Source organism: Macaca nemestrina, chromosome 15 (assembly GCF_043159975.1).
Source record: "Macaca nemestrina isolate mMacNem1 chromosome 15, mMacNem.hap1, whole genome shotgun sequence".
Lineage (NCBI taxonomy): Eukaryota > Metazoa > Chordata > Mammalia > Primates > Cercopithecidae > Macaca > Macaca nemestrina.
In genome coordinates, this window is record NC_092139.1 from 110122093 (window position 1) to 110133947 (window position 11855).

General features: G+C 55.0%; 1 protein-coding gene across 1 annotated transcript in view; it reads right to left on the reverse strand.

Annotated features, from left to right (window-relative positions):
* Positions 1-11855, reverse strand: part of LOC105464346 (NFAT activating protein with ITAM motif 1) — a 49073-nt gene that overhangs the window by 20632 nt on the left and 16586 nt on the right. Inside the window, exons 2-3 of the mRNA XM_011712158.3 lie at positions 8529-8858; positions 6550-6662 (exon numbers count right to left, since the gene is read on the reverse strand). Coding sequence (XP_011710460.2) covers positions 6550-6662; positions 8529-8858 — 443 coding nt within the window. The remainder of the gene's footprint in view (positions 1-6549; positions 6663-8528; positions 8859-11855) is intronic.

Below are 11855 nucleotides of genomic sequence, written 5' to 3' on the forward strand. Positions count from 1 at the left end.
CTGAGAGGTACCCAGCCTCACAGAGCTGGCCTTGAGGAAGAAATGGAGTAAGCTCAGGCGACCTGCAGATGACGAGGGCAGAGGCAAGGGAGGTGTCAGGGAAGATAGCCATGGGGTCAGGGAGGGCCTCTCTGAGCTGGGGACATGGGAGCTGGGTCCAGAAAGCAAAGGAGGAGATCTCTGGGAGGCATCCCAGGTGCTGGAACACAGAGAACAAGAAGGGCCTGGGAGGCCTCTGCTGTTGAAGGGCCTGCGGGCAGGGCTGACTGTGCCACCTGCGGGTCATCCATTCCTGGGCTCCACCCCCATCCCTCCCGCCCCAGCCCCTCCAGGCAGACTTGATGCATCTTCAGTTCTTGCCACCCTCCAGCTCTCATCTTCCCGGGGGTGTAAACTCCATGCCCTTCCTGCCTGGCCTTTGCAGAATTCGGGTGCAGGCACTGCCCCTGGGAGGCAATGCCATTCTTCTAGACTCACCCCAGTGGGTTCGCACACTCTGCTCTGTCTTTGTCCTCACTGTCCTCAAAGCTGCTAGCTGTGGTTTGGGTCCACCCTCTGCCACTTCTGGTTGGTAGTCTCCAGCTTCAATTCATCTATCCACCACCGCAGGTGCTCCTGGGCCCTCTGTGCCTGGAGGGAACCTCTTTCTCCTGGACTGTCTCCATAACCCATTCTGCCACTGCCATCAGGGGCATCAGCAGTGAACCTGGGGCTCCCAGGGTTGCTTTAGCAATGCAAACACAGCAGCTGCTCTGGCCTCCGCGTTCTCTTTCCCTACCAGCCCAGGCTCTCACATCAGCTGTCCTCCCCAGGTACAGAGGGTATGTGGGCAGCAGGAAGCTTCTATTGTGTGTCAGGCACCCAACTGGTGCCTCAGAAGTGCTCTCCTGCAGATCACCTGAGGTCAGGAGTTTGAAAACAGCCTGGCCAACATGGTGAAACCCTGTCTCTACTAAAAATACAAAATTAGGCCGGGCGCGGTGGCTCAAGCCTGTAATCCCAGCACTTTGGGAGGCCGAGACGGGCGGATCACGAGGTTAGGAGATCGAGACCATCCTGGCTAACACGGTGAAACCCCGTCTCTACTAAAAAAAATACAAAAAACTAGCCGGGCGTGGTGGCGGCGCCTGTAGTCCCAGCTACTCGGGAGGCTGAGTCAGGAGAATGGCGGGAACCCGGGGGTCGGAGCTTGCAGTGAGCTGAGATCCGGCCACTGCACTCCAGCCCGGGTGACAGAGCCAGACTCCGTCTCAAAAAAAAAAAAAAAAAAAAAAATACAAAATTAGCCAAGTGTGGTGTCGCACGTCTGTAATCCTAGCTACTTGGGAGGCTGAGGCAGGAGAATCACTTGAATCTGAGAGGCAGAGGTTGCAGTGAGTCGAGATTGCACCATCGCACTTCAGCCTAGGCAAAGAGTGAAACTCCATCTCAAAAAAAAAATGTGGAATCTCCTTCCATGTTCACTTGATGGGCAGGGTCTATCCTTGTACCCATTTCTAGAGGAAGAAACTGAGGCTCAGAGAGGGTCCAAACTTGACAAGAGGACTTGCATTCGCGCTGTTGGCACTTAGCCTAGTGATGGCACACACGAGACACTTTGTAGACATTCCTGGAAGCACAGGCAGGGTGGTGAGAGGAGGAGGAGGAAGAGGAAGGCGGGAGTCACTGAGGCCAGACTGGACGGGAGGGAGCTGGGACCAGAACTCAAGGCCAGGGCTCTGAGCTTTGCTCCCTCCTTTACTGATACTGTGATCCAGTCCCTGTGGTCCGGTCCCATCTTTGTAGGGCAGGAGCTGGGGGGCTCAGCAAGTGGGGGGCTCAGGGTTAAGATCTCACTTGGCCCCACTCTGCCCCTTGCCCACTGTGCTTCGTGTACACAGAGGGCACTTGTGCGGGTCACTCCTGTAAGCCTGGGTGGGGGTCTGCAGGCCGGGGGGAGTCCCTCGTCACCTGTGCCTGAAGCCCAGTTTCTGTGTCCACGCCTTAGCTCCTCCCCTGGCCTCGTTTTGAGTGCCTGGGGGCTGCTCACTAGTGAATAAATCGAGAGATACCCTACTTGCTATCATCATGGGAAAAGCAGAAGGAGGGAGGGAGGGAATATATTGAGGGCGAGAGTCAGGGGTGTGCAAGAAAGGCCCAGGCTGGGCACATGGCAGTTGCACACACGTGCTGGCTTGGGGAGGGAGGCGGCCTGAAGCCGGCGGGTCTCCGTCCTAACCCTGGGTTCATGGAAGCTGAAGGAAGTGTTTCCCACCCATCTTGAGTCTTCCCGGCTCAGCTCGTACCTCTGGCTGGGCTGGAGTCAAGGCCAAGCACAGAGCCCTCCTGGACTTCACAGTGGCACCCAGGGCCTGCGGCTCACTTCACCCTGAAGCTCCTCAACAGGGCAACGTCAAAGTAGGAACATTCACGCCAGTGTCAGAACCACAGGAAGGAGGGGAGCCAGCATCATGGCTGAGACCCTGACTTAGACACTGGCTCATAGAAGGCAGGAAATGCAGCCCCCAGGGCTCCTGGGGGTGAAAGGGGCCAAGCTCATGCTCTTTTAGCACCTCAGAGCCTTCTTGGAAAAGCGATGACACCCCCAGCCTTAAGACAAGGATGGGAAACGAAGGCGTGGGCTCCAGGCCCAGGCCTGCCACTTGCTTTGGCTCAGTCACGCTCTGACTTTCAGCTTCCTCGCCTGCTCTTCCAGTCCACAGCTCACCTGACACCCGCCCAGCGGGCCCAGATCCAAACACCCCCAGGCTCAGGCCTCCTGGAGGGAACAGAGCAAACCGTTCCCCAAGTCCCTTTGGGTCCGCTTCTAGCCTTTCACCCGCTTTGCTCACCACTTCCCTGAGGCCACCCTGGCCCCGGCTCCTGTCACCTCTGCCTGGACTTTCCAGCAGCTCCTCACCGGGTGTCCCTCACCCAGACAGAGGGTCCATCAGAATCTAGGTCTGATCCCACCCCCTCCCTTGTCTCACATAGAGTAAGGGCTCAAGTCCTTTCAATGCCCCCTACCTGGGTGCATCTCCTTCCACTTCCTATCCCTCTACTCTCCGTGAGCTCAGGCTACACCAGCCACATGGGCCCCCCCTGCGGCTCCTGGGACACCCCACGCCTGCTCCTGCCTCAGAGCACCTGCACCCACTGTTCTCCCGCTGGACAAGCCCAGCCCTGATGTGCAACTGCCTCCTTCATTCCAGGCACTTCTCCATTCCCATGCTGACCCCTCTTCATATTGCTGAGTTTCCCCAAACACTTATCGCATCTGAGATATACGACCTACTCACTGGGTGGTTCATCGTCTGTCTCGCCTCAACAGGAATATTAATTTAATGAAAACAGATTTCCTTTCTTTTATTTTTCCTTTTTTTTTTTTTTTTTTAATAAGACAGTCTCGCTCTGTCACCCAGGCTAGAGTGCAGTGGTACGATCTCAGCTCACTGCAAGCTGTGCCTCCCAGGTTCAGGCAATTCTCTTGCCTCAGCCTTCTAAGTAAGTGGGACTACAAGCGCATGACCACCACACCTGGCTAATTTTTTTTATTTTTAGTAGAGACAGGGTTTCACTGTGTTAGCCAGGATGGTCTCAATCTCCTGACCTTGTGATCTGCCTGCCTCGGCCTCCCAAACTGTTGGGATTACAGACGTGAGACACTGCACCCAGGCTTTCCTTTTTTTTTTTTTAAGATGGAGTCTCGCTCTGTTGCCCAGGGGCTGGAGTGCAGTGGTGCCATCTCAACTCACTGCAATCTCTGCCTCCTGGGTTCAAGCTGTTCTCCTGCCTCAGTCTCCCGAGTAGCTGGGATGAGAGGCACGGGCCATGATGCCCAGTTAATTTTTATATTTTCAGTAGAGACGGGGTTTTGCTATGTTGGCCAAGCTAGTCTTGAACTCCTGGCCTCAGGTGATCCATCTGCCTCGGCCTCCCAAAGTGCTGGGATTACAGGCATGAGCCACCACACCCAGCCTCCTTCCTTCCTTCCTTCCTTCCTTGCTTCTTTCCTTCCTTCCTTCCTTTTTCCATCCTTCCTTCCTTCCTTCCTTGCTTCCTTCCTTCCTTCCTTCCTTCCCTCCCTCCCTCCCTTCCCTCCTTCCTTCTTTTTTTCTTTCTTTTTTTTTTTGACACAGAGTCTCGCTCTGTCGCCCAGGCTGGAGTACACTGGCGCGATCTCAGCTCACTGCAACCTCCGCCTCCCGAGTTCAAGTGATTCTCCCACTTCAGCCTCCCAAGTAGCTGGGATTACAGGTGCCCACCACCACGCCTGGCTAATGTTTTTGTATTTTTAGTAGAGACGGGGTTTCACCACGTGAGTCAGGCTGGTCTCCAACTCCTGACCTCAGGTGAACCACCCACCTTGACCTCCCAAAGTGCTGGGGTTACAGGTGTGAGCCACCACATCCACCTGGCCTCTTTCTTTATTGAGACAGTCTCCCTCTGTCGCTCAGGCTGGAGTGCAGCGGTGTGATCACAGTTCATTGCAGCTTCGACCTCCTGAGCTCAAGCGATCCTTCCACCTCAGCCTTCCAAGTAGCCAGGACCACAGGTGCACGCCACCATACCTGGCTAATTTTTAAAAATGTTTTGTAGAGATGGGGTCTATGTTACCCACGCTGATATTGAACTCTTAAGCTCAGGAAATCCTCCTGGCTCAGTCTTCTACAGTGCTGGAATTACAGGTGTGACCCACCATATCTGGCAGACAGAGATTTCTCTTTTTTTTTTTTTTTTTTTTGAGACTTAGTCTTGCTCTGTCACCCAGGCTGAAGTGCAGTACAGTAATCTCACTACACCCTCTGCCTCCCAGGTTCAAGCAATTCTCCTGCCTCAGCCTCTGGGATTACAGGCACCTGCCAACACACCCAGCTAATTTTTGTATTTTTAGTAGAGACGGGATTTTGCCATGCTGGCCAGGCTAGTCTCGAACTCCTGACCTCAAGTGATCCGCCCACCTTGGCCTCCAAAGTGCTGAGATTACAGGCATGAGCCACCGCGCCTGGCCTCAGACAGAGATTTCTTGATTTCAGTTTGGTCATTGCTGTATCCCTGGTGCCTAGAACAGGGCTTGGAATGTTGTAGGTGTTCAGTGTTTGTTGAATGAATGAACACATAAACTCCCGTGGAAGAGAGCTCTTCTCTGGGTGTGGGTAGGGTCTCGGCCTTTGGATGCAGGGGCTGAGCCTTTTTTGAAACCCTGGTGATGGTGCCAGTGCTCTCCCCTCACACCCAGGGCTGTCGCTGACTCAGCTGCCCCCAAGCTTGGCCCCCGGAGGGTGCCAAAGGTCCCCGGAGGGTGGAGCAGTAGCCTGAGCTGCTAACAGCAGCCTCTGAGGAGCCCTGACCCATCACCTTTGCACCCTGAGCCTGGGAGAACCTGGTACCCGCTGGGCACTGCATCCTTTCACTCAGCAGGCTGCCTGAGCACCGCCATGTGCTGGGCATGGAGCCCCTGAACAAGACTGCCTCGGCCTCTGGCCTTCTGGCACTTGCTGCCAGGCAGGGAGGGTGGGCCGGCATCGAACAGGAATCCATAGGGCTGGGCGATGATGAGCATGAGGGGATCCCCAGCAGAGAGGCTCTCTCCCCAGGCAGGTGCCACCCACAGTGTGAGCAGGAGCCGTCCAGGTGAGGAGATGGACCAAGCTGCCCCATCCTGCACTCTAGCCCTGACTGCTGTACACTTAACTATGCGACCCTGGGCAAATCACAACGTCTCTGAGCCTGACCTTCCAGAGCTGTGAAATGGGAAAAAACCTCCTCATGGAACTATGGTGGAGGGTGAGTGGGAGGGTGTGCAGGAGGGTGAGTGGGAGGGTGTGCAGGAGGGTGTGTGGGAGGGTGTGTGGGAGGGTGTGTGGGAGGGTGTGTGGGAGGGTTGCTGGAGGGTGTGCGGGAGGGTGTGCAGGAGGCCGGCGGGGGATAGCTGGAGGGCATGTGGGAGGGCATGTGGGAGGGCATGTGGGAGGGCATGTGGGAGGGCATGTGGGAGGGCGTGTGGGAGGGTGTGAGGGAGGGTGAGTGGGAGGGTGTGCAGGAGGGTGTGTGGGAGGGTTGCTGGAGGGTGTGCGGGAGGGTGTGCAGGAGGCCGGTGGGGGATAGCTGGAGGGCATGTGGGAGGGCGTGTGGGAGGGCGAGTGGGAGAGCACCTGTGCGAGTGGCTACTGGTAGCCCCTTCATCGCTTCCAGCTTGCTGGGATCAAGAAAACCTAAGCAGGGATTCCCTAATCTGCCGAGCTAAAAATGGTAGGCAGGAGGGCCTGCGGCCTTTCCCAAGTTATCAGAGGGACCTAGGACCTGGGAAAGCCTGCAGAGCCCTGGTTTCTTGCAACAAGATCAAAAGGCGCCCCGCGGCAGCACAGGGAACGGCACAGGAGGGGTGCCCCCAGCCCCAGTGCAAGGGGCCAGGAGGGCCACCTGTTACAGATGTGGATGTGCCCTCACCAGGGCCCACCAAACGCCCTGCATAGGGCAGACAGGCAGCCTGCCTGCCCCCGGGAAGCACCCCCAGTCCGTGGTGTGTCAGGTGGAGGGGCTGCATGGCTGTGAGCATTGATCCCGTACCTTCTTCCAGAGTAGCAGGGCCGTGCCCACAACACTCAGGACACTCAGGAGGCCGGTGAAACCAAAGAGCAGGAGCTTCCGGGGGCTCTGCGGGGGCTCTTGGTACCCTACGTCTAGGAGAAAGGGCAAGGGAGCAGAGGGGTCAGTGACCCAGGAGAAAGCAGGGCACACACACATGATGTTCTCCCTCACTCAGGACCCTGTTTTCAACGCTCCCCCGCCGACACACTCCACACCCCACTAGGCCCCCTGGGAGCCAGGCCTCAGGACTTCATTGTCACCCTCACTCCTTTTCATGTTCACTGCCTTGATTCTCTGTAAGGACAGGAACCACCACATTTGCTCTTCTGGTGCCCCTGCCCCAGTGACCTGGTTCCCCTGCAGGCTGCTTATAGGGTCCTGAGCGAGATTTCTCTCTTCTCAGGGCCTCTTGTTTTCCCTGTGGGAGGTGGTGATAATATGGGTGGATGTGGCTAGGGCTGAAGGAGGCGGGTTTATACTGGGACTGACAGGGGGCCGCACCCAGGCTAGGTGAGGCCCAGACCTCCCCCACCACCAAGCCGTCCCCCGGTCCCTCCTGCTGGCATTCATTTCTCCTTCCCCTCACCCCATCCGTCCATCCATCTGGCTGGCAAAAACACACGGAGTGCCAACCACGTGCCAGGCACATGAGCATGATTTCGCCAACACTGCCTATCGTCAGCCACCAGCCCATATGGGCACCATCTCCTTCAACCTCATCCAAGTCCTTGGAAGGCAGAGGATCATCATGAAGACCAGGCCCAAGATCACACTGGGCAAGCAGCAGGACAGAGGTTCAAACCCAGGTCTATAGAATTCCGAAGCCCCCAGCTCCTTCTAGGGGATCGCAGAGGTAGGTCAGAGAATCAGGGCTTTGGTGACGGGCTCACTCAAAACTTTTGGGATCATCACTCCTTTGAGAATGTGATGAAAACTGGCTGGGTGTGGTGGCTCACGCCTGTAATTCCAACACTTTTGGAGGCCAAGGCGGGCGGATCACTTGAGGTTAGGAGTTCGAGACCAGCCTGGCCAACATGGCGAAACCCTGTCTCTACTAAAAACACAAAAATTAGCTCGGTGTGGTGGTGCACACCTGTAATCCCAGGTACTTGGGAGGCCGAGGCATGAGAATCGCTTGAACCCAGGAGGCAGAGATTGCAGTGAGCCAAGATTGCACCACTGCACTTCAGCCTGGGCAACTCCGTCTCAAAAAAAAAAAAAAAAAAAAAAAAAAACAGAATGTGATGAAAACTAAAAATCTGTCCCTGGAAAGGTGTATTATACATTAGCCAAGTGCTCACATACACGAGGCCCCCACAAATACATACATGCACATACTGAGTTCTGCAGAAGTTCCCCCACCATGATGCCCACGGCACACTGAGACCAAGGGTCCAAGTGATCTCTTTCAGGTCACCTGCCGGCGGCGTTTAGGGGCAGATGTGCATGCCAGACCCTGCCCTTTCCACACCCAGGTGGAGCCCTGGCACAGCCACAGGCCAGAGCTCCCTGAAGTGGCTCTGCCTGCTTTGCCAATGCTGGCAGACAAGGCAAACTATTCTCTATTTCCTTTTTTTTTTTTTTTTTTGAGACAGAGTTTTGCTCTTGTCACCCAGGCTGGAGTGCAATGGTGCAATCTAGGCTCACTGCAACTTCCCATGCCAGGTTCAAGCGATTCTCATGCCTCAGCCTCCTGAGTAGCTGGGATTACAGGCGCCCGCCACCACACCCAGTTAATTTTTGTGTTTTTAGTAGAGACGGGGTTTCACCATGTTGGCCAGGCTGGTCTCAAACTCCTGACTTCAGGTGGTCCACCTGCCTCGGCCTCCCAAAGTGCTGGGATTACAGGTGTGAGCCACCGCACCTGGCCCCATTCTCTATTTCCGATCTAGAGTCCCAAACTGCCAGTTGAAACCTCCAGGTCCTTTGCCCCAGAAGAGCCACAGAGGAAGCCTCACCTCTGACCAGGATGAAGGTGCCACTGCCGCTCACCGTGGCGTGTGGCCAGCGGACAGAGCAGTAGTAGGTGCCAGTGGCCGATGCGCCCGGCAGCACAAGGATGACCTGGCAGTCCAGGGTGCAGGTCTGGTTCTCTGTGCCCAGAACAGGGTGGCAAAAGGTCGGCTTCTCAGGGCTCCTCTGTCCCTGGAGATCTTCATGAAAGTAGCTGACTGTGAAAACCTTGAATTGGGGGGTGTATGGGTAGGTGATCCTGCAGCTGAAGGAGACAGCTGTGTTGGCCAGGGAGGCCATGATGGGCAGGCCGGTGTGGGTTACTGACTGTCCTCCTGGAGGGGAAGCAAAGGGAGAGAGCGACAGGTCACTTGAGGCTGCCCCAGTCCCACCCACTTGCCTATTAAGTGGGTGGCTCACGCCTGTAATTCCAACACTTTGGGAGGCCAAGGCAGGAGGATTCCCTGAGGTCAGGAGTTCCAGACTAGCCTGGCCAACATGGTGAACCCCATCTCTACTAAAAATACAAAAATTAGCCGGGCTAATTTTTTTACGCCCATAATCCCAAAACTTTGGGAGGCTGGGGTGGGCTGATCACCTGAGGTCAGGAGTTCGAGATCAACCTGGCCAACATGGCAAAACCCGTCTCTATTAAAAACACAAAGATGGCCGGGCGCGGTGGCTCAAGCCTGTAATCCCAGCACTCTGGGAGGCCGAGGCGGGCAGATCACGAGGTCAGGAGATCGAGACCATCCTGGCTAACACGGTGAAACCCCGTCTCTACTAAAAAAATACAAAAAACTAGCCCGGCGAGGTGGCGGGTGCCTGTAGTTCCAGCTATTCGGGAGGCTGAGGCAGGAGAATGGCGTGAACCCGGGAGACGGAGCTTGCAGTGAGCTGAGATCTGGCCACTGCACTCCAGCCCGGGCGACAGAGCGAGACTCCGTCTCAAAAAAAAATAAAAATAAAAATAAAATAAAAATAAAAAAAATAAATAAAAACACAAAGATTAGCCGGGCGTGGTAGTATATGCCTGTAATCCCAGCTACTCGGAAGACTAAGGCAGGATAATTGCTTGAACCTGGGAGGCCGAGGTTACAGTGAGCAGAGATCGTGCCACTGCACTCCAGCCTGGGCAACAAGAGCAAGAGTCTGTCTAAAAAAAAAAAAAAAAAAAAGACAAGTCTCGTGCCTCCTGTGCACTTACCTCTGCAGGTACAGCCCCTGCCTCTCCTGCACTTGCTGTGTGCCGGAGTTGTGCCAAGCATATTACACACACCACTACCTCTCCTAATACAGCCCAAGGCAAAGTGAGAGCCCCTGTTTTATAAAGAGGAAGAGTCTGAGGGTCAGGGAGTTGAAGCACTTAGCTCTGGATCCCTCAGCAGGTACAGAGTAGAGCTTACAATCCCATCCAGGGCTGGGGGACACCAGAGCCTGCACTCCCAACCCCTCTTCTTCCCAAATGTCAAGAGGCCACCTGGGATCAAAGCACAGGCCTGAGAAGAGAGAAAGCTGGTGATGGATGAGAAATAAAGAAGGAGGCAGGAAAACAAAATAAAGAAACCCAAGCGTTTCCTGGTGGTAGACAGAGAGGGAGGCAGGTCTGCCCACAGTTCTCCCTGTGCCAAAGTAAGGAGGCAAGCAGGCGGTGGGAGACACAAACCTCTCCTGGACTCTGGGTTCGGAGAGGATTTGTCAGCTTTTTATACAGTATAACAGGCAACATCCTGAGAGCGGTTTTTCCAACAACACAGAGGTGCTCCACGTGGGGCCATTTCGGCTGTGATCATGATGTCAATGACTATGACAAAGCCAATTTTGCAGGAGCCACCCCTCCCCCCACTCATCAGAGGCACCTCAGAAAACAGTTTGAAAATGCCCAAAGCAGCAGCCCTGCCTGGGGGGCGTCTAACCCCTGCTGCAGGCGTCTGAGATGCTGTTTGGATCCTGGGCTGGGGGCAGCAGCCATCCCCTGCCCCAGACTTCAGCTGCGTAGGCCCCTGGGTTTTAGCACTCCTGGGTTCTCCAGGCCCCTCCTTCTCCAGCAGCTGAGCAGCAGACAGTTCTAAATTGAGGTCGGCAGCCAGCAGCCAAGAACATGCAGGCTGGGTTGTTAATCGGGAGAAGATCGTGTGTTTGAGAGGCTCAGAGGAGCCGCAAGATTTATTTTGTTGGGGAAAGTGAGGCGTGGACTCCGCCTGTGGTGTGGAGCTGGAGTGAGGCCAGGCTGATCTCTTCCCAGGTCTGTTCAGTTCAGCTGCGAGCCACAGCTCTGGGAAGGGGGCCCCAAAGGGAGGCCAGCCTTCTGGAAGATGCGGGAACAGAGATGGAGTTGGCCCTGAGCTTCAGTTAATCCCTCAAAACTCCGACTGCGCTGATATTTTGAGCTTCCTGTTGAGCCACTAAAGAGACACCCCCAGGCTGGGCGGGGTGGCTCATGCCTGTAATCCCAGCACTTTGAGAGTCCGAGGTGGGTGGATTGCTTGAGGCCAGGAGTTCGAGACCAGCCCGGCTAACATGGCGAAACCCCGTCTCACCTAAAAATACAAAAAACAAAAACAAAAACAAAAAAACATCGAGAGCTGCGGTGGCTCAGGCCTGTTGTCCTGTTGCATAAGGAGACAAGGCCAGGCACTCGAGACCAGCCTGGACAACACAGAAAGCCCTCATTTGTATAACAACAACAACAACAACAATTTGGCCAGGCCTGGTGGCTCATGCCCGTAATCCCAGCACTTTGGGAAGCCAAGGTGGGCAGATCTCTTGAGGTCAGGAGTTTGAGACCAGCTTGGCCAATGTGGCGAAACCCCGTCTCTACTAAAAATACAAAAACTAGCCAGGTGTAGTGGTGGGCACCTGTAATCCCAGTTACTTGGGAGGCTGAGGCAGGAAAATCGCTTGAACCTGGCAGGTGGAGGTTGCAGTGAGCCAAGATTGTGCCACTGCACTCCAGCCTGAGTGACAGAGCAAGACTCCATCTCAAAAATAAAAAATTAAAAAAAATTTAAAAAAGAGACACTCCCTCCCTCAAAGAACTAAAGTCACTGACAGTTCCAGGAAATCGACTCACATGTCTGGCAGTCACAGTGGGTTCGACTTGTAATTGATGTAACAGGCTCACTTGTGAAATGTCATTCCAGGGAGCTGGTACCCAGGCCCCCTCCAGGGCTTCCCTCTGGTGGATGGAGCGGGAGGGATTTTACCCTGGGCTTTGTAACTCTGGACTCTACTGCAGGATTGCTGCTGTTTAATGATAACATTACATTAGTTTTGTCAAAAAACTAAGAGCCTTGCTTCAGGGCAGGGAATTATCCGAGATGTGGCAGGGG